The sequence below is a fragment of the Gymnoscopelus braueri genome, assembly GCF_963280865.1.
Source record: "Gymnoscopelus braueri genome assembly, chromosome: 11".
Lineage (NCBI taxonomy): Eukaryota > Metazoa > Chordata > Actinopteri > Myctophiformes > Myctophidae > Gymnoscopelus > Gymnoscopelus braueri.
The window spans coordinates 7,586,392-7,609,269 of record NC_137613.1 but is presented as its reverse complement, the minus strand read 5'-3'; the positions used below and the strand labels follow the sequence as shown (position 1 = coordinate 7,609,269).

The 22,878-nt window shown below is 41.9% G+C and overlaps 3 protein-coding genes across 3 annotated transcripts in view; 1 reads left to right on the top strand and 2 right to left on the bottom strand.

Annotated features, from left to right (window-relative positions):
• LOC308094700 (uncharacterized protein) overlaps positions 1-22,878 on the top strand; it is a 353,814-nt gene that overhangs the window by 187,988 nt on the left and 142,948 nt on the right. The gene's annotated exons all lie outside the window — the stretch shown is intronic.
• On the bottom strand, positions 521-9,123 carry LOC308094899 (uncharacterized protein; the record flags this gene model as incomplete). The annotated part of the gene is made up of 6 exons (XM_080441722.1): positions 521-795; positions 1,728-2,490; positions 3,543-3,665; positions 4,600-4,730; positions 5,103-5,435; positions 9,054-9,123. The coding sequence occupies 6 exons, from the start codon at positions 9,121-9,123 to the stop codon at positions 521-523; spliced, it is 1,695 nt and encodes a 564-aa protein (XP_080297848.1).
• Positions 16,837-22,878, bottom strand: part of LOC308094898 (uncharacterized protein) — a 35,011-nt gene continuing 28,969 nt past the window's right edge. The window contains exons 13-20 of the mRNA XM_080441721.1: positions 22,142-22,270; positions 21,696-21,753; positions 21,485-21,562; positions 21,162-21,239; positions 20,926-21,063; positions 20,781-20,843; positions 20,330-20,410; positions 16,837-19,799 (exon numbers count right to left, since the gene is read on the bottom strand). Of these exons, the coding sequence (XP_080297847.1) occupies positions 18,169-19,799; positions 20,330-20,410; positions 20,781-20,843; positions 20,926-21,063; positions 21,162-21,239; positions 21,485-21,562; positions 21,696-21,753; positions 22,142-22,270 (2,256 nt within the window). The 3' untranslated portion in view covers positions 16,837-18,168. The remainder of the gene's footprint in view (positions 19,800-20,329; positions 20,411-20,780; positions 20,844-20,925; positions 21,064-21,161; positions 21,240-21,484; positions 21,563-21,695; positions 21,754-22,141; positions 22,271-22,878) is intronic.

The window sequence follows — 22,878 nt, the reverse complement described above, 5'->3', positions numbered from 1 at the left end:
ACCCCCAGTTGAAGACCCCTGCACTAGTGTATTGTTGAATATGTATTTAACTTACACGTAAGAACAACTATGCATTCCTCTGGGCCACAGCACCATTTCTGAGCTCAATTTCAACTCCAACCAACTAGAACACTATAAAATTGAAGCTGATAAATAGGTACTCTCCCCTGATTGGCTGAAATTGCAGTAACTCACCTGAAGCGCTCGTAGCTTCGACGGCAGGCTCAGATTCTTCCCAGCTGGATTTGTACTTGGTTTAGAGGTAGTTGTAGATGAAGAGGGTTTGGAGATGGTTGCGATAGATTTTGAGGATTCGGAGATGTCTGGAGTTGTATTTGTGGAGGTTGCAGTAGGCTTGGACATGACTGTAGTGGAATGGCAGACCGTTGTACTTGGTTTAGAGTTGCTCGTAGATAAAGAGGGTTTGGAGATGGTTACGAAGGATTTGGAGGATTTGGAGATGTCTGGAGTTGTATGTATGTACATGACTGCAGTGGAATGGCAGACCGTTGTACTTGGTTTAGAGGTGGTCGTAGATGTAGTATTTGGAGACGGTTGCGGTGGATTCAGACGTGGCTGGAGTTGCAACCGAGGTAGTCGGACTCAGGTGTGACACGGCTCCAGTAGATTTGGACAGTTCGGTTAATTCACCTGCTTTCAAAGGGGAATTGGCAGTAGCTTTCGGGGACTGGCTTGTGGATGACTGGCTTGTGGCGGTAGCTTTGCCCGAAACCCTCGTAGCCACAGCAACATTTCTCAGCTCAATCAAAGAATCCATTGTGTGGGACATTCCTCCTAAAACAAAAAGGCATGAAGTGTCAACCAGGCATCAATATCAGGTACGATGCCCTATAACTTGCTGAATCACATTTGTATACAAAGATATTTTATATGGCTCTCTCTCTGTGTGTGTGTGTGTGTGTGTGTGTGTGTGTGTGTGTGTGTGTGTGTGTGTGTGTGTGTGTGTGTGTGTGTGTGTGTGTGTGTGTGTACTGTTGGCAAGGAGTAATAACTAAATGAATAAAAGAGTAACAAGCCCAACACTGATACTCAGCTTAGTCTGAAGGATTTGTCAAGACAATTTCAACAAGTAAGATGATTAAAGGTAGAGTAAGTGAATTTTTTTTGTTAAAATAAGTGTTATTAAATAGTTTTTTATTCCTTTTTTTAAATATTTATTTTTGAGCTTTTTATGCCTTTATTGATTAAAGTGAAGTGAAGTTTAGACAGGAAACGGGCAGAGAGAGATGGGGAGTGACACGCAGCAAAGGCCGTCGGGATCAGGACTCGCACCAGCGACACGCTGTCAGCCTACATTGGAGCCTAGGCGCCCGGGCCATAGTTTTTTATTCTGATAGTACTTATTGCTATAGACGAATCCACAGACGCGCTACCTGTAGCTGCCTGTAGGCGGCCATTGCTGCGGTGTCGCGTCCGCGGAGCGTTGACACCGCAGCAATGGCTGCGCCCAGGGCAGCGCTCCGTGGATTCGTGTATAGAATCGTTGTTTAGAAACAGGGGCCTTCCTGTCTCTCCAGCTCTTCAGTAAACAGAAAATGCATTTGCCGGTCGGGATACCAATTTTATCCAATCAGGAGAGAGAACTCGCACACTCACACAAGTCATGAGACAACGAAATGAGCAACTAACTGGAACTTGGAACACTATCAAATTGAAGCTGATAAATAGGTCCTCTCCCCTGATTGGCTGAAATTGCAGCAACTCACCTGAAGCGCTCGTAGCTTCGACGGCAGGCTCAGGTTCTTCCCGGCGAGCCTCCCAGGGAGCTTCAGAGACGGATGGATTTGTACTTGGTTTAGATGTCTGGGTCAGGTGTGACTTGGCTCCAGTAGATTTGGACAGTTCAGTTGATTCAGCATGAGTCTCGCACATGACAGTCATTTTGAGGTCTCCATTCCTTTCAACAGAAACATCTGTTGTTTTGCTTGTGTCATCTGCTTTCAAAGGGGAATTGGCGTTAGCTTTCGGGGACTGGCTTGCGGATGACTGGCTTGTGGCGGTAGCTTTACCCGAAACCCTCGTGGCTTCAAAAGCAGCTCCACTTTCTAAGGCAGCGTCCAGATCTTCCCAGAGATCTAACTGAGATTCGGAGGTGGCTGGACATGTATTTGGTTTGGAGGGGATCATGGACGTAGCAGGTTTGGAGATGGTTGCTATGGATTTGGAGATGGCTGGAGTCGGTTTCGAGTAGTAGGCTTGGAGACTGTAGTTGGAGCCTCTGTATTGGTGGGATGATGTGCGTAGGCTCGGCATGATTGTAGCGGTCGTGTAGCGGACTGGTTGCATTGCGGTCATGTAGCGGACTGGTGGCATTGCGGTCATGTAAGTGGTTGCGGTGGAGATGGTTGCAGCACGACGTGGGTCTACAGGTCTGGATGTGGTTGCAGTAGTTTTGGACCTGATGGCAAGTTCTGCGTTGGTTGCAGGCGCATCAGAGGTTGTCGTAGTTTTACCATCTTCATAGACGATCTTTAAGTATCAAAGAAAAACAGAACCTCTTGTGTTTGGGAATATTATGGGTTTTACCCAGACGCCAAAAGTGAAACATTAAAATGATTGATTTAATGATAATGTCTGCTCTAATCAAACAACGGCTCCATTTCAAAACTCAAGAGCCTGTGCTTGGTGTGACAATATCACAGCATCATGTTAGACAGGCGTAGCAGTCCTTGAACAGGGCCTCAATGTCTACTGTCTATCCCCAGCCACCACACTAGGGATGGGACGAAAATCGTTATTATCGTTTATCGTGATAAAAAACGCTCACAATAATCCTATCGCAGAAATTTTAATTTATCGTGAAATTGTCCTCTGTCATACACTGGGATCAATTCACCTTTGCAGAGCTGCATATCCGGTACCACTTAAACCCTCTAGAATTGGTCAAATGCACCTGTAAATAACGTACTTGTTACAGTCTTTTTTTCAATCTCTACCAAATCTCTTTGCCAATAATAGCCTATCTACAATCCCACAACACGTTGTGAGCTTGTAGATCTGCTATTTTTGGCAAATGTTCCACTCCAGACTATGGATGCTGGGGTTCAAGTGGTTAACAAAAGTGACATTTTAAGAGTTTTAAGCATATTTTGATTATCGCGATAATATCGTGAATCGCAATTATTTTTGTCACACTAATCGTGACATGATTACACTAATCGTCCCATTCCTACAGCACACCAGGTTTTAGCTTCACAATGCCCAGGTGGCCCTTATGACCCATGGTCACGTACATGCAGAGCACCAGGGACCACTGTGCAGAGCCCTTGTGCCACACATGTGTCATGCTTGCTTCACAGAGTAAAGCTGCTCAGTCTGGTGGTCAGGGGATGCGAAGACAACATTTATAAAACATATTTATTGTTTATGAGAATGCCAAATTGTAAGATAGTATTGTTTTGTTTTTTTGGTCATTATTTGAATAGCCAGCATTTTAAATGATCTGTTGCCCTGGCTTTAAGCGGTTAATCAGAGATGTATTAAAAGATGCTGGTAAAACATTTAAGGTTAAAAACAATTACCTTCAATCTCCCCCATCCCTCTTCTTTCTCCACCTGTTGGGCCAGGTCTCTCAGCTCTCTAATGTACATTTTAGGGTTCACACTGCTTGGCCAATTATGGACTATATGAGGATGCTCCATTTTCTGCAAAACAAACAAACAAACAAACATGTGGCGTAAGTCACTGTTTAGAGGTTTGTTTGAATCAATCATATCTATATACAAATGAGTGTTTTTCTTGTTACTCATTCAGACACAGTTGTAAGTGGGCACAAATCAACCTCAGACAGAGTATCAGGCTGAATGAGAAAATGCTACTAAAATAAACACTGGTCCAAAGCATGGCATTGTGACATGTTGTGAGCTTGTAGATCGAGACACTGCTCTGCTGAACGACAAAGAATAAGTGAAGTCAGGGGTCTTCAACGTTTTTTCAGGCCAAGGACCCCTTAGCTGAGAGAGAGAGATGAAGCAGGGACCTCCACAACATACTACTGGATTCATGTTAAATGTGTGTTTTCATTTAACCACTTAAAACTCAATATACATTGTAAACTTGACCTTTGGCTCGGTACTCGGTCCGCTCTTTTTTTCCCTCTCTACACTCTAGATAGACTCTATACCAAAAATAGCCGATCTACAAGCTCACAACGCGTCTAATGTTCCCCCCAGAGTAGGGATGTGAAGGGTTCAGGTGGTTAATGTAAAAATAGAAAAACAAAGGTCCTATCACACAAAGATTTGGCGGCCCCCCCCAACCCCCCCCCCCCCCCCCAGGGTCACATCGCGTGTCACAGTGCGACGCGTTGTTGATCTGAGCTTGTAGGTCTGCTATTTTTTAGAGTGCAACACCCGAGCGCAACCAAACATAAGTGACTTCTGTTACTGGATGTCTTCTCCACTAGTCCCTCCCTAGTCTAGTTTTTATTTGTTGACGAAATTGTCGGTATATTTAGTCTTAGTTTTAGTCATCGTCATAGCTTAGTTTTTCGTCAGTGAAAAAAGGTAGTTGACGAACATTTTTCGTCATAGTTTTAGTCGACGAAATCAACAATGAACCACAGGCTCCCATACTCACTATGTAGTTGTAGCGGTGACTGGCGGATGTGAGGTGACAGCGAAACTGAGTGTTGATGACTACCAAACAGCAATCACAAAATGAATAGTTGAGGCCGTCTGGCGGCCGGTACTCTGTCATCATACTCAAACCTGGACGACAGACAGTGTCACAGAACATGTCACACAGTGAACACAACAACGGCAAGAAGTAGATGATAGTGAATGCTCAGCACACGTTAACTGAACCAAAACGAGACACAGGGTCTAATAACTGTGACAACAGTGTGACTTCTCTGGGTCTGGGAGAAAACAGCAAAATGCTTGTCGTTGTGATTGGTGTAGCAGCTTCAGCTTAGCTGTGTAGTTTCCTCTAATTGGTCTACATTTGTGGGGGCATACAAGCCTAATGGGCACACTGTATGCATAGGCCGGTGTACAGTATATATTTAGTGTTATTAGAACAGTGGTTGTCGTTATAAACCAGATATTTCAAGACAAAGTTAAATGAGAGAGTATGCTGACCAATGACTGGCTCTCTTCCTTCAAGTTTAAGGTAGCGCCACACGTCTGTGTTTGTAACGGTGAGGTCCATGGAGGCATCTGGAGTGACCTGCGGGTGACACGGTTGGTTAGTTGGTGGCTTTATTTGGGACGGATGGAGATTAGCATCAAATGGCTTGTCCAGGGCATCAGAGATGAGTGCACTTGCCCGGGCTTGACCGCCAGATGTGGATGGATGCGTGGGGCTGACTTGGATGTTGTTGTTCACCTCAGAAACAGGTCGAGGAGGAGCTTTTGGTTCAGGTCCATGCAACGTTTCCTGATCAGCAACGAGCTCTTTCTCTTTCCTAAAGTCTGTCAACACACACAGAGCATAATGGAGAAGTTCAACTGAACTGACTGCTTACATACATTTGTGGAAAACAAAATGTGCATAGGAGAGATTTTCTTTGCAGGCGCATCAGAGGTTGTCGTAGTTTTACCATCAGTGTGTGATGTGGCTGTGACAGAGTTGCCTTTGGAAACACCATCCATCGCCTCCACCTTTAAAATTAGCACACATTATTATGCAACTGACTTCTCATTTAATACCTTTCAAATGGCCACGCACAAGTTAGAAGATTATAACTATTCCCCTCCATTTCCAATACTGTTCCTAGCTTTTCAGAATTCTGCTTAGAAGATTCAATATTTCTATTGGTACTTCTTATACAAGTACACAAAAGTAAAATTATTGTAGCGGCACTAACGACAATAACAAAGCAATAATAAAGAATAAAAACAATAGTGGGAAAAAGAGAAAAGTATATCACTTTAGAGGTGCTTAAAGGTGCTTTGTGCATGGTTCCTACTTCTAAATATGATATATATGTGTATGTGTGCACTGCACAGTATGTGATGATTATAAATATACATTTTACATACAGTATATATATATATACACAGTATATATATATATATATTAGGCCGGTGCGATACTTGCCATTTTCATATAATGACTTTGAGCATAATAAAATCGGTTTTGAGACAAGAGTTGGACCTGTCGCTTGCAGAGATGGAGAGATGTATTTGAGACCTGTCACCTGTGTTAAAGGTAGGGTAAGTGATATTTTTTGGTTAAAACAAAAAGTATTTTGTTAAAAGGTTAAAACACTATATTCTGATAGTAATCATTGCTATAGAGTGTTTTTTCAGTAACAGATGTCTCCCCGTCTCTCCAGCTCTTTAATAAACAGAAAATAAATGTTTCGGTAGGTGTCAAAATCTCAGCCAATCAGGAGAAAGTACCCATTTTTAAGCTTAATTTGTATAGTGTTCCAGTTCCAATTTTGTCTGCTCATTTCTTAGTGTCATCACTTCCAATTTCACATGTTTAATCTATATCCTGATTGTGTTCTCTATCCTGATTGGATAAAATTGGAAATGAAACTGAAACTGAAACGAAAATGCATTTTCTGTTTAATAAAGAGGTGGAGAGACAAGGAGACTCCTAATACTGAACAAACACTCTATAGCAATGAGTACTATCAGAATATAGAGCTATTTAACACTTATTTTAACCAATGCAAATCACTTACCCTACCTTTAACCTGTTACTGTGTTAGATAAAAGACCCTTATTGGACTGAATAAGCTTCCATTGTCTTTTACAGGGGGAGTTACATCACAGACGGGGTTCAGTGAAATTAATGCCTGCATAGATGATCTTTAAGTATCCAAGAAAAATGTGGGAATATTATGGGTTTTACCCAGACGCCAAAAGTGAAACCTTCACTTTCACTACCTTCACTTATCCCATTGAGACCGGGAAAGCATCTGTCATTTTAGATTTTAACCATTTTAACCATTATCTTATACTTTGTCTATTCAAAAAAAGCAGATATACAAGCTCATAGCGCACGGCACCGAGTGCAAATCTTTGAATGTATATATATATAAATATATATATACATGGGGCGGCCATAGCTGAGTGGTTAGTGAGCCAGAGGCCCTGGTTGCCCCAGGTACGATTCCAGGCCACGCCAGCATATGTGTCGATGAAATGAAATTCGTCCCTGAGCAAGACTCTTAACCCCTACTTGCTCACAGGCCCTCATTGGAAACAAGCCCGCAAGGACTTTCATGAACGTCCTGTTAAAAGGAATTATCCTTATACATATTTGTAAAAGCGATCTTCTGGGGTATTCTACAAATGTCTTCTAAAACAGTTTTTTTAAAACACTTATGTTTGCTATGATCAGTGGTTCTCAAACTTGTCAAGGAGGATGCGAAGACAACATTTATAAAACATATTTATTGTTTATGAGAATGCCAAATTGTAATATAGTACTGTTTTTTTTTGGGTCATTATTTGAATAGCCAGCATTTTAAATGATCTGTTGCCCTGGCTTTAAGTGGTTAATCCGAGATTTATTAAAAGATGCTGGTAAAACATTTAAGGTCAAAAACAATTACCGTCAGTCTTCCACATCCCTCTTCTTTCTCCAGCTGTTGGGCCAGGTCTCTCAGCTGTCTACTGTACATTAGTACATTAGGGTTCACACTGCTTGGCCAGTTACGGACTACATGAGGATGCTCCATTTTCTGCAAAACAAACAAACAAACATGTGGAGTAAGTCACTGTTTAGAGGTTTGAATCAATCATATCCATATACGCATGAGTGTTTTTCTTGTTACTCAATCAGACACAGTTGTAAGTGAGCACAAATCAACCTCAGACAAGAGTAGCAGGCTGAATGAGAAAATGCTCTTCTTGGAATTCAACCGTTTATATTCAGAAAGCATATCATGTAATAACACAGTACAGTTACAGTAAGTAGGTGGTAACATCATAAGACATGCATATATTGTTAATGGAGAGATCTAGGCTGGCCAAATGGAGGTACTAAACAGGCAGAAAGGCTTCATTGTTCATAAGGACTAGTCCTACAGTAACGTCCTTAAAAGTGACGCTGCCGGTCATCTGGTGAAAAGCAGTAAATGAGTATTTGTCCATTAAAAGGTAGGGTAAGTTATTTTACTTTGGTTCAAATAAGTGTTAAATAGCTCTATATTATTATAGTACTCATTGCTATAGAGTGTATGTGTCTCTCCAGCTCTTGGATAAACAGAAGATTCATTTTCAGGTCAGGATACCAATTTTATCCAATCAGGATAGAGAACTCAATCAGGATGCAGATTAAGTGAAATTGGAAGTGATGACACAAAGAAATGAGCAGACAACATTGGAACAGGAACACTATAAGAATGAAGGTGATACATGGGTACTCTCTCCTGATTGACTGAAATGTTGTCACCTACCTGAATTTTTATTTTCTGTTTATTAAAGAGCTGGAGAGACCCCTGTTACTGAATAAACGCAAAAATTACTATCAGAATATAGTGCTTTAACCTTCTAACAAAAAACGTTTGGTTCTTTTAACATAATATTCGCTTATGGGAGAGCGCCCCCTGGCGTGATCACAGAAGCATTATCATACACTCCAGGCAATATTATTGGCTGGAACGAGGTTGCGTGCTGGCGTCATCAGCAGGTACCGCCCCCTGCGTGCCTTAAAGATCACTGATGAGTGCCAGACGCGTCATTCAAACTGCCCTTCTCTTAATCACAGAGCATACTCTCAACCTTATCTCTACACGGACAAATTCATCGTGTAGCTTAACAGCTCGACTTGAGACAAGTGTCAAATCTTGGACTCATAGCGTTATCGATTGTGCACTCAGAGATTTGGGGGTAGGCTTATTAAAGCTACCTTCTCTCTAGAGAAGAGCTTGTGTTTAGCCTCAAAAACTAAGAACAAACACCGTGTTAAGCCTCAGAAGAACATACAAAAAAGTAATAATTCGAGCGAAATATAAGCCGAATTAATTACACATTTCGCAGTTTGAGCCGCGAACACCAAACCTGAAATAAAAACTAACACGTTTAGTGTACCTCAGAAGTTGAACCGTGTTTACAAAATGTCTAGCCCACCTTCCTTCCAGAACGCAGCGTCTAAGAGCGTCTCCCCCGCAGCCAGCGGGTGAAGAAGCCCGGCGAGCATGGGTTTCTCCAGACTGTAGAAGAGAGAGTAACGCCACGCTTTGATCTCGCCGCAAAGCGGGCTGCTATCCACCTGTTTCCGCGGGAATTTACTGGAGCAAAAATCCTGTGTGGGAAACATCCTGCGGGGGGACCGGAAGTAGGAAATAGCGGCTCAGTGTGTTTACATTTGCCAGCAGAACGTAGCTGTACTGCGGCGAACGGGCCTTTTGTATGTAGTTGAAGCGCAAGGGGGCGGGGGGGCGGTGCATGGGGAGAGAGTCAGCGCACTGAAGTCAAGGCACACTACAGACTACTGTGTTGTTGACAGACAACGGATGCACGCTGCGAACGAGCTACGTTCTGCTGGCAAATGTAAACACACTGAGCCGCTATTTCCTACTTCCGGTCCCCCCGCAGGATGTTTCCCACACAGGATTTTTGCTCCAGTAAATTCCCGCGGAAACAGGTGGATAGACCATATTCACACGGCGGCCATATTGGAATTTAACATTGAAAGTGCTGCCACCCGGGGTGGCTACTTTCATTGACTTCATAGAAACATGGCCGCCATGTGAATATGGTCTATGGGCTATAGTTCCAAACATTGGAACTATCTCATTGAGATAGACAGAGCACTTCCGCATTCCATTCTCACAATGGGAGTCAACGCTAGTGTCATAACTCTCTTATACGGCTCTGGGTTTCTCCTTTCATGACTGTATAGGAAATGCACAGCGTTGCCAGATTTTGTGAGAAATAAGTGTATACACTTATTTCTCGCACAAATAGTGGAACGCAGTGAGCTGGGATTGAACCTGAAACATGACTGTCATACCGTCATGTGAACCAGGGCTAGATTGAACCCAAGGCTATGAAGAGGCACACGCACACGCACGCACACACACACACACACACACACACACACACACACACACAGTATCAGACTTGACTTCGTCGTAACAAACAACATCACTGAGCTGAATACTAGAAAACCCAAAGACGCGTGAGCGCCATCTACTGGACGGGCTGCATTCCAATATTTAACAGTGGGTAGCAATATTCAAGAAATCACAATGTGAATAAACAAGCTTAGTTATAGAAAAGCTCAGCTGTCAGCAGACAGAGCAGCAGCCGCACAGACATCAAACAGTGAGGTGGGAGGAGTGCAGTTCAGGAAGTATCCATTCCTCACCTAATTGTCATTGTTACCTTGGTTACATAAAAGTTCCATAACCACCCAGTTTTACTGTGTGGAAACACCGGGGAGCTAAACCGCTCCCCGGCCCCACTGTACTGCATCCCCGTACACCGGAGTAACAGAGTACATCGATGAGTATGTGCTTCAGTGCCTAGGCGGGACTTGAACCTGCTTTGGCCTTGTTTACAAGGTCGCCTAGGTATCCACGCCAGAACTCGCTTGCCTATGGCACCTCCACACATTTCCACATGTTTCTTTAGTGCTGTTAAGTGTGGTGTTTAAAACATGCTTCAGATTAAAGAAGAACCACTGTAACTCCCTCCCACTGTCCCTTCACTTCCTTAATTACTGCAACAAAATACACATCAAAATATGCAGTTAAAATGATTTTGTTTAGCTTAGATGTTTCAATGTTTGTGGAAATTTTTTTTTGTGATGAATCTATTCTATTTGGCTGTTCTAGCAGTCATGACAATAGCTCACTGTGAAAAGATGCTTTTTGCATGTCAAAAAAGGTCCTGGTTTCAAGTCCCACAAATACCAGATCAACATTTTGAGGAATTTTGACGTTTTAAACAAATCCTTATTATGGCCACCCCAGCACAATCTTTTCAGGTGGAGGTCTGCGGCCAATACTTATCAATTTTAGTAATAGTTTTCACTTTTGATGCCAGCTTTCTTCCACTACACAGGACTAGTATAGTATCCCTACTGGTGTAAGGGACAATATACAAATGGTATACAGTGAAATGGATTGAAAAAAGCATTACACAAAAGCTCAGTGGCTCACTGAGTAATGGCGCCTGGCTATGATTTGCGAGGTTGCAAGTCCTGGTTCTGACAATGTATCAAGGTGTACCCATTGTAGGGCTGTAGTCGAGACCACCTAAAGCAAGTCCAAGTCAGTACCAAGTCCGAGGGGGGGCGAGTCCGAGTCAAGACCGAGTCCGGGAGGCCAGGGAGGGGGTCGAGTCCGAGTCAAGACCGAGACCGACGGGGGGCGAGACCAAGTCAAGGCCGAGACCGACGGGGGGCGAGACCGAGTCAAGACCGAGACCAGATTTTTTTTTTTTTTTTTTTTTTTTATAGGTACAGAAAACAATCTTGATCTGAAACACTGCAATTATATGTTTCTGACTTTGGAAAAGCTCAAAATTAGGTATGCCTGGCCTACTACAATGAGCTCTATTCAATAAGTATGCATAATGTGTGAAAATGTGTATTGTCACTATGTGTAAATAAATGTACATGGCACTTTTATGTAAAAATATTACAAAATGTTTGATTCATTCAAATATTTATTTGAAATAACAAGTAAGTAACATAGCCAGAACACAATGCTTTTTGCTAAACACAACTGTGCTGTACAAGCTCATTTTAACCACAAAAAAGAAACAAAAACACTTTAACCCGTTAAAACCGGGAAAGCATCTGTGTCATTTTAGATTGTTGCTATACAGTATATAGCACCTTAAGTTTTTCAGAAAATTCTTAGGATTTAGAACATTGGTTTAGAACAGTGGTTCTCAAAAATAGCAGATCAAATACAAGCTTGTACATCTGCTATTTGAAAAATCTTGAAAGTGTTCTTCAACAAAAATATTTCTTCTGGGGGTCCCTGGCACAAAACATTTTCAGATGAGGGGGGTCCGCAGCCAAATATCATTTTGGGGGTCCTTGACTCCTTGGCACAAAAAAGTTTGATAACTACTGATTTTGGAAGGCATTTGTAGGGCCTCAGGTCTTAAACGGTTAACACGACTGCCTGACTGGAATGTGTAGCCATAAAATTAAATCAAAGTGTGGTTGCATTTCAAAAACACAAGAGAATGCAGCATGGTGTGACCTAAACTAGCACGATGGGGTCTCATAATAAGTCCTCCTGCACTAAAAATCCTCTCCACCGGTGCTGAGGAGGCAGGGACTGACAGAACCTTCATCGCTAAAATGCCAAGTTGTGGGAATCTGTCTTGGTTTTCAACCCAGAAGACAAGTGCATCAGCATCATTGTTCTCAATTGCATCAAAGTACTTGGTGACTTGTGATGCAATACTTGCATCCTGGGTTGTTGAGCTACGTTTCTTGTGCGCTTTGTAGCGGGACAGGAGACGAGGACATTTCGCTGCTGGTGGTGAGTCACCGTCCACTTCCTCAGCAGTATAATAATAAAGTAATTAAGTACATTTACTCAAGTACTGTACAACTTAAGTACAATGTTGAGGTATTTTTTTTTACTACTGGATTATTTCCAATTTTCAATACTTTTACTTCTACTCATATCAGAGGCAAATATTGTACTTTTACTCGACTACAATTATTTGAAAACGTAGTTTGCAGCAGATATAAATTATTACATAATAAAAATATATTAACCACTTTAGCCATATTTTATACCATAGAGTAGACTATTTGAAAATAGCAGATCTACAAGCTCACAATTGTGAGCTTGTAGATCGGCTATTTTCAAATATTTTAGTACTTTCACTTTTGGTACTTTAAGTATATTTTGAAGCCAATACTTTTACTCAAGTAACAGTTTGAACACAGCTCAATTACTTTTACAGAGTATTTGCCTCATGCATACAGGTTGATGCTTTTATATTCATGGTGAAAATGTTTCTGGATGTAGGCCTACTTATTGTTTTATTGTATGAAATAAATAATAGGATTGATAGAATTATAGAAATAGAATTGATCTTAATATGAAAAGCAGAAAGAGGTCAGTCTCCCTGTGCGCAATTACGCACAATGTGGTACAACTTACAAGAGAATAGATAATTTAAGTGATTTGTACATTACATGTAGGTATATCTCCAGACAAGCCGACGACAGCATCGGTCAGGATCTAATGTTAATTAATGTTTTTAGTTTTGCTGCTTGGACTGATATATTTACTGCAGTGAGTGACACAGTATAATGTGCGCAAGGAAACCTTACTGAAAGCAGTCTCTATTCATCTTTAGATGATTAGAGACTGATGATTAAAACAACCACAGGCTACACAGTGAACACACAATAAATAAATAAACACCTGTTCGTGGATATAATTTTAAAAGAATATAAACTAGAGGGACAGGACTGCTGGTGTTCTGCTGCTGCTGCGCTGTCAACTGCTGCAAGATGATGTGCTCCAAGAAAGCTGTCCATAAGCGCCAGACAGCTCTCTTATAATGTTAATGTGAATGGGCTCCTCATAATATGGGTATAATAAAATTATTTCATTGCATTGTAGTGACTTGGTCTTGGACTCGAGTGGACTCGGTGGGGGTAGAGTCCCGAGTCCCTTAGTCCGAGTCCGAGTCAAGACCGAGTCAAATTATGGGCGAGACCGAGTCAAGACCGAGTCAAACTATGGGTGAGACCGAGACAAGACCGAGTAAATCAAAAAGCGGTCTCGAGACCGGTCTCGAGACCGAGACCGGTCTCGAGTACTACAGCCCTAACCCATTGTCTTGCCAAATTTGGAACACTTTTTTTCCCTTCAAGTTTTATCTTTCTTATGGGGGGGTCCTGTCACTACATCTTTTGACATGGGCGTCCACGGCCATATACATATCAATTTGGGGGGCCTTGACATGAAGATGCTTGAGAACCACTGTGACTAAAGCCACAGCCATAGCTGAATGGGTAGAGTGGCTACCTGGTAAGCAGAAAGGCCCAGATTCAAGTCCCAGCCCAGTAATATGTCTGGGTGTCATTTCCTCCGAGAAGGTGTGGGGAAAGAGACTTTAGATGCAGCTGCACTGTTGCAGATGGCATTGAACTATACAGTACATTAAAACACAAACATATTGATGTTGTAGAAAGTAAATGTTTACACCTTGTAGCCTTAGTTAACTTTGTTACTGTGTATAAAGTAAGTTTGAATCAGGCATAATTCCATTTAAGGCATAATTCCATTTAAATAAAGTGAATTCCAGTGGTGGAAAAAGTACTCAAATGTTTTACCTAAGTAAAAGTATCAATACTGCAATGTAGAAGTTTTCTTGAGTAAAAGTGCAAAAGTATTGGTATCAAAATGTGCTTAAAGTACCAAAAGTAAAATAAAATAGCAGATCTACAAGCTCACAACGCGTTGTGCTGTGAGCTTGTAGATCTGCTATTTTCAAATAGCCTAGGCATAAAATAGGGCTAAAGTGGTTAATTTATGTTTTATAATGTAATACTTTATACCTGCAAAGTAACTAGTAACTAAAGTTTTCAAATAATTGTAGTTTGCCTCTGAGATGTAGTAGAGTACAAGTGTACCTAGTTATTTTTACACCACTGGTGAATTCAGAGTTTCATTTATAACATGAATGCGTCCCGGGTCACAAAAGCCAACAGGGACAAAAGTACAGGGGGTGGCACTCCCCTCTAACCTAGTGTTGCTAGCATAAAATTACTGCACGTGGAAAGGACCCCATCATTTGCATGTTAAAAAAACTGAACATTCTGAACACAGAATAGACTTTAGGTCTGAAAAAGTGTCTGTAACCTCCAGCAGATGTGGGATACATACTTCTTTCTGTCCACGGTGAAGTTCAGGGCCACATTCTGAAACATACCTGCTCACCACCTACACAGCACTGCACAACCTGGCTCCTCCCCCTTACCTCTCCGCCCTCCTCGAGCCACACGCAGAGGTGTAAAGTAACTAAGTGCATTTACTCAAGTACTGTACTTAAGTACAATGAAGTATTTTTTTTAACTTAGGTAGGGTAAGTGATTTGCAATTATGCAAATAATTGCAAAAATGGGTCTATATTCTGATAGTACTCATTGCTATAGAGCAGGGGGTCTTCAACGTTTTCAGGCCAAGGACCCCCTAGCTGAGAGAGAGATGAAGCAGGAACCCCCTCTATATTGTATAAAATTGTGTTTCAGATTAAAAAATTTTTTTTACTTAGTCTGCCATTTTTTCCCTCTACCTCTTTGCCAAAAATAGCCGATCTACAAGCTCTCAACGCCTCGCGAGCTTGTAGATCTGCTACTTTCGGCTAATGTTCCCCTCAGAAAAGGAATTCTAGGGTTCAAGTGGTTAATGTAAAAAAAACTAAATCTAATCACACAAAGATTTGGCGGACCCCCTATAGTAGCTCTGAGGACCCCCTAGGGGTCCCGGACCCCCTGTTGAAGACCCCTGCTATAGTGTGTTTGTTCAGTAAAAGGAGTCTCCCATATTTCTCCAGCACTTTATTAAACAGAAAATGCGTTTTCAGTGCTCTCTCCTGATTGGCTTAAATGTTGTCACCTACCTGAAAATATACTATTTCTACTTCTCTTTACTTAAGAGCTGGAGAGACCCCTGTGACCGAACAAACGCTCTGTAGCAATGATTACTATCAGAATATAGTACTTAGAATAGAATAATTCTATAGTACTTAGAATTAAAAAAAATCCCCAAAATATCACTTACCCTACCTTTAACTTGAGTATTTCCAACTTTTACTTCTACTCCTCTACATCTCAAGAGGCAAATGTTGTACTTTTACTCCACTACAATTATTTAAAAAACTTTAGTTACTTTGTAGATTTTGATTATTATTACAAAACATACATTAACCACTTCAGCCCTATATACATTTCGGCCATTTGAAAACAGCCGATCTACAAGCTCACAATGCGACTAAATTACAGATATTATTATTATTATTATTATTATACCACTGACATACAATCAGTTTAAGCACAGTTAATGCTGGTGTCCCTATTTTGGGCATGTTTTTAAATTTGTGAGCTTGTAGATCGGTTTTATTTTATTTCTTTCCACACAACTGTTCTAATTGATGTGTATTAAAGACATAGTTCAAGGTTGAAAATGAGTGGTTCAAGGTTGAAAATGAGTGGTATTCCCCTTTAAGTGGTTTATACGGAACTCATATTTTGCACGCACAACATAAGAGACAACTGGGGAAAAAAAAGATTTGGCAGCTGTAACTGTATGTACCATTTTTTTTATGAACAAAAACAAAAAAGGTACAGTACGAAAATACAAAAAAATAAATTTAGCTAAAAACATTGTTCTTCTTAGTAACATAAAATGAAACTAAAAAAAAAAAGAAAAATTTTCAGGCATAAACAATATCCTTGTTAAACAAAAAAAAGCTTTTCAGCGTCTTCAATTTACATTTTCAGGGATATAAACATAACAAGGTAAAATATATTATTTTAACACGGCAACAAGACATGACCCCAAAACATGACATAAGGTGCAACTGGGTCATTGCTTGAGACAACATGGCTGAAGTCCATTGACAGCCTCCAACAAATTGAGAGTCCTTCATTACTGTATGCCCTTCACTCATTCCATCCCATTTAGACAGGGAACGCATCTGTGTGTCATTTTTAGATTTCTTTGGGCTATTCAAAAATAGCAGACCTACAAGCTCATAGCGCGGCACCGAGTGCCGCGTTATGAGCTTGTAGATCTGCTATTTTTCTGCTATTTTTGAAAAAAATCGTGAAATATATCCTTATTAAAGCATTTGTAACTCAAATCTTTGCTTCTGGGGGTCCCTGGAACGACACATTTTACAAATGTTAGCTTTAAAAAAAATGCTCATATACAAGTTTGTAGATTTGCTATTTTTGAAAAATCGTGAAAAGTTGTGCAAATCTTTAAATATACATTTTTTTAAAGCGAACATTTGTAAAATATGTTGTTGACCCCCAGAAGCAAAGATTTGAGTTACAAATGTTTGCTTAAAAAATATATATATATTGAAAGATTTTCACGATACATTTTTTTTTGCAGATCTACAAGCTGAGTGCCGCACTATGAGCTTGTAGATCTGCTATTTTTTAATAGCCAAATAAATCTTAAAAGGACAGAGATGCGTCCCCGGATTGAATGGGTTAACCAGAGTGGACTGTCGGTCCAAAATAAATGAAAATGTGGCAAGTCAGCAGCTTCTTCCTTCATCAAGAATCAAAGCGTTGCTTCAGTCCCCTCCATAACATTTTAAATGCATCAACATCTAATAAATAGGGCATAGCTGTGGCGGTCATTTTCTGGTTCCAGACCCCCATTAATTTTTCCCATAGAGATTTCCAAAAGTATTTATATAAATTATTTTAAGACTAGAATCAAAGCCATCCAGGATCCTGCTGAATCATGGACATAAAACATTTGATTCTGTGAATAAATGGCTTGATTGTAGGTTTAAAATAATTGATATAAATATTTTTGGAAATCTCTATGGGAAAAATGAATGGGGTCTGGAACGATGGAACCAGAAAATGGCCGCCACTGCTATGCCCCATTACATTTGGATGCAGTGCTAAATCGCAAACAGACACTTTGCTGGTTTGTGCATTCACAAACAAAACATATTTAAAAAAAGGTCAAACAAACAAACTAAACACTCATCATTGTGAGGCTGACGTTACGCAAGGCACTACAGAGGTTAGGTTCGGAGGTAGGCTCTATTCACAGCAGCCATATTGGGAATGAATTGGGCCCCTTCCTTACTCTTCACAGGTGTTACCAATATTACTAATTAAGGCTCTGTTCCATTTAGTGTAGCACAGTGGTTGTCACATTTCTTATTTTCAAGCACCCCCATAACTCTGAGAGTGTACAAAAGGGATTCATTTGTACACTCTCAGAGTGACACATTCACCATAAGGGGCCATTTGGGAACCAAAATGGATTGCTTCTAGTGAGCCAGCATGCACAATATCAGCACCCTGACCAGAATGGAACAGAGCCTTCATTAGTATCATCGGTAACACATGTGAAGGAAGTAAGGAAGAGGACCAATTAATTTCCAAAAATGGCTGCTGTGCATAGAGCCTATAGTAACAGCGTGAAACAAGCGGAAAGTCTTCCCTGCAGGGCATGTGGCTGGTGAACACCAAAGGCCAACGGCCATGATCAGATAATCACTGCGGCTTCTGTTGTCTTTGCACGTCAGGCCAGGCTTCTGCGGGTGGATTGGAGGTACAGGTGCCTCCGAACATCCCATCCTGTCCTCCTCCGGTCCCCTGCTGAGGGGGAGGAGGGGTCTGCACGAACATTCCAGGAGGAAAGCCCACGGGCCCGCTTCCGTACGGATACGCATGTGTGAAATAAGAGTTCTGTGCGGCCCCGGCTCCGTACGGATATCCAAGCGTGACGTAATAGTTCTGGGTGCCAGTACCGTACGGATATCCATGTGTGAAATAAGGGTTCTGGGTGACTTGACCGTAAGGAAAAACCGGGGGGGCGCCAAAGCCTGCAGCTGGCAGGGAGCCACCGGGGCTTACCATCGGTACGGCGGGCTGGTTGACGCCGTAGTCAGAGCCAGTGAACTGCTGGCCGGTGGGGTTTGGGTTCACCACAGTGACATAACTGCCCATGTACGGACCGACCCCGATATTAAAAGGAGAGGCCATGGTGTTGTATAGACTAGTCTGCAGAGCTCGAGCGGCGTTTGGATTAACGGCCGTGGCGGCGCCGGGTTCACCCACGCCGGGGCCCAGATTACGGTCCAGCTGTGGGTTGGAGGTAACGGGACCATCTTCGCCCACGGGGTCGGCTGCTCTGTAGTGGCCTTCCAGAGACCGGTCCTCGTCGTTGACATCGGCAGCTTTGCTTTCTGCCGTTAGCCGCCGGCTGTCTTTGCTCATGTAGTCGTCTGCAGGCTTCGGAGACGCGCGTTTCCACTTCAATGGGTCAACACTTTGGTTCGGTTTGGTGATCAGAATTTTACCAATCGAGTCCCATTGCCTCCTGGGCTTCACCAGACCTATGGAGGTTTGGGTGGATGTTGACGTCGTGGCATCAATCGCAATGGCATTTTCAGGGCTCGCTTGGCTGGCGGAGACGCCCTTCCCTGATGGCTTGGGAAGGATGGCTCTCAACTTTTTCATGTTGACGACGGACGTCATCGGTTCACTAGGGGGCAGTTCTTTGTTGGCTCTGAGGAACGGGGGGACGGCGGTCGCAGAGGGCAACTTCAGCGGTGGCGAGGCTCGTTTAGCGCCGGACAGGGCGGACTGAAGGACGGTCTTTATTGGCTCACGTTTAGCCAGTGAAGAATTTACGAAACAAGGTGTGGTTGACGGCTCAGTAGATGCAGCTGAGACTGGCTTTGTTTGAGGGCTTTCGAGAGTTACGTTGGAGAAAGCTATTTTTTTAAGTGAGTTCAAGACCAGCTGTAATTTAGGTCTAGGCTGCATTTGGGAAGGCTCACAGCGCGGCACTGGAGAAGCCAGTGTTGTAGGTGCTGATGTGGCTTCTACTGTCCCTCTGGCCACTTGGTTTTTGGAAGTGGGACACTGGCTGGTTTCTACTTTGACTCTGGCCACTTCTTTTAGGGAAGTGGGACACTGGCTGGTTTCTACTTTCACTCTGGCCACTTGGTTTAGGAGAGTGGGACACTGCATGGCAGTCGATGAGACGTTCAAATAAGGACCTGAGCGGCCATCACACGTGCCACTGCCATCGGGAGACTTTGAACTTCTTCTCCGTTTCTCTCCATCTCCATTCGATGACCCGTCATCCAAACCATGTTTCGCTGCTTTTCTCATTTCTGGGGGGAGAAAAAAAACACAGAAAAGGCAAATATATCAGGAAGATACGTACAATACCGGACTAGACTGTCACACACCCGGAGACAAATTAAATACACAAGCATGTCAATCATTACTTTCATACAGCTACAGGGGACATTTAAATGATCTGTTATCAAATTCATCTCTGAAGACAGATTTTCAATTTGCAATGATCACAAATTGCATGTTTTAAAAAAAAAAAATGTAATCGAAAAAACACGGCCCCCTCACGTATTAGGAGGGCAGGATGAATCACCAGAACCAAGGACGGGTGTTTTTGATGACTCTAACATGTTAAAAATAGTAGTAGTTTGAAGTTATAATGGGTTTGTATAGGAAGGGGGCGTGTCTGATCAAATATCTAATTACTGAATCAAGCAATTTAAAAACTGTCTGGGGAGCTCACAAAAGCCTGAGTAGACAACAAAATGACCAAAACTTTTTTTGAAAGTGAAATATCCCTTTAAGACTGCTAAATAAGAAAAAGGGGATGAACAACTTCCAGTACCTATTCCTCTCCGTTTGATCGTCTCTCCATCTCCATTCGATGACGCGTAATCCAAACCACGTTTCACTGCTTTTCTCATGTCTGGGGGGAGAAAGAAAATTAAAAAAAAAGGCAAAAATGTTAAGATGCATAGAATAGCAGAGCAAAAATTACAAAAATACCATTTGAGTTTCAAGCAATACCTCTTGTCAACTAGGTTAACATGGTCACATTTGCACCCTCAAATTAATTTAAGACGAGGATTTTACTATGTGTATATACACAGGTCAAAGTAAAGTTTCGGGGAGAAAAAATATGCTGAAAAAGTGCAGGAGGTGTAAATAGAAAGCAAGAATGAAACCTTTTTTTGCCATTGTTATCTTGGCAATAACTAAAACAGTACAGTTGGTCAAAACAGCAGGGTTTTCAGGACAACAAAACAAGTTGTGTCCCAGTGAGCGTCAGTATTTACCAGTATGTCCAGAGAAACAGGGGTGGGTGTAGTCTTCCTGTTTCACCTCCTGTTTAATGGTGACTGGAAACAGCAGAGAGACAATTAGACATGGTTTTATATTCGACATTCTATGTGCTGTGGGAGTAATGTTGACCTCACACACCTGTTATGTTTGAGTTGTGAGCGTTCAGGGTTGTGAGAGGCTCTGGGTTCGGCTCAGTCTTCACGATGGACAAATTGATGGGAGTCGTCTCAATCAGACTCTTTTTCAAACGTACATTTTCTTTGATGTGTGTCGCTTCTGAATTGGGAACAATGATAATAAGATCGTGAACTCCAACAGCGTTCACTCGCTGGGACATAATCTGTATTTTATGTGTGATGTTGATTCTAGTATACCTTTATCTCTGCTCTTGTCTGCCTCTGGTGGCCTGGATGACTCCTCTGTGTGAGGAGGGTCTTGTGAACTCTGCTGGTCTGTTCAACAGAAGGCAGAACAACGACATGTTGTTCATCTCATTTTAACATTGTTTTAGTCAGGCGCGTAGGCAGGGTTTACATTTAGGGTGGGCAAAATGTCGGCGCACCTCCACGAGGGGCAGCCAATGTATCTATTGTTGTCAGAGGAGCAGATTTTTCCAGCAGCTAGGCAGTGCAAGAGCCGACTACGCTTCTGGTTTTAATGAAACATAAAGCTTGTCTATAGATGGAGAGGTTCTCACCTGGTGGTTGTTGGTCGGCAGGTGGACAGGAGGAGGTCAGATTCTGCTGTTTCAAGATGTCCTCCAGTATGTGGATGCCTGCAGACAACAATCAATCCACTACAGTTACAACACCACACTTTAAAGGACCGTAGCTGTGAAGAGACATGGATATGTAATGACACCGATTAGGTACTTTAAAACGCAAGTTTAAAAAAAAAAACATGACTACCTTCACTGAATGGAGCCGCTTGGACACGCTGATATGAGTTCTTGTCAAGCAGTATAACCTTGACAAGAGAAAACATTACAATAGTTAAAACATGAATAACATTTGACAACAGTTTTTTCTTTTTTTGATCTCTGAAGTTGCCTAGAATCCCTTTAATAACGAGACCTTCACTTTAATTAGTGAATTAATTTTAGCAGCAAATACTGAGAGAAAACTGTTGTCTTGCTTCATCTGATTTCAGGGTCATTTTTACTTACAGGTGGAATGTTTGCCCTTTGAACCTGTATAGTTCCCTGTATAGTTCCCTGTATAGTTCCCTGTATTGAACCTGTATAGTTCCCTGTATAGATCCTGTATTCCTTGGCTGTTTTACCACCACCTGTAACAACGGTGAACCCACAGCAGAGGTCAGCTTCATGGAACATGCAGCATCACACTGGAGTTACCTCAGCATCCAGTCCGTACGTTGGATTCTGTTCCCGTCTGGCGACTCTGTCGATAGCATCCTTGATGACTTCCATCTTCTCACTCCAGACCTCCAGATTGCAGAAAGCCAGTAAATCAGGATTCTTCGACTAACACAAAAAAGAAAATACATAAAGACATTTCAAACAGGTTGGTTCAACACAGCCGCTGCCATAGCTGTGAACGTATTGAAGATGTGTGGCATTAACACAGCCGTTGAACAAGGCAAAAAACAGACGATGTGTTAGATGAGGCTAACGGATGGCCGAAACATGTTAATTTCTAAGGCATACAGAGAAATAAAAACTCACTGATCTTGCCACTCTGAGTGTGACCCTTCACTTGCCTATCATTGTTTTAGGAGGACAACGCACCAGAGGAGTCAGGGCGTGCTGGTAACAAAAAGTGTATTAATTGTATCATGAAATTTAACGAATGATGATTAATTAACCGAATAATGATGTTCAACATCATTATTCAGGGTTAGGGTTAATTCAGGGGTTCATCCTGGGTTATTCATTAACATCATTAATCACTAACTGGATAGTTTTGCCACCGGTTAGCCAACAGTTGGCTAACCGGTTGCAAAACAATCCGGTTTTGACCTCCCTAGTGTAAAGTTGAAGACATTCACTCAGATGTTAGAGCATGTCCTAATTATTTTATTTATTTAGACATTTCTGTTAGAAGATAAGCTCCTTGAGATGCATCGTCTCAT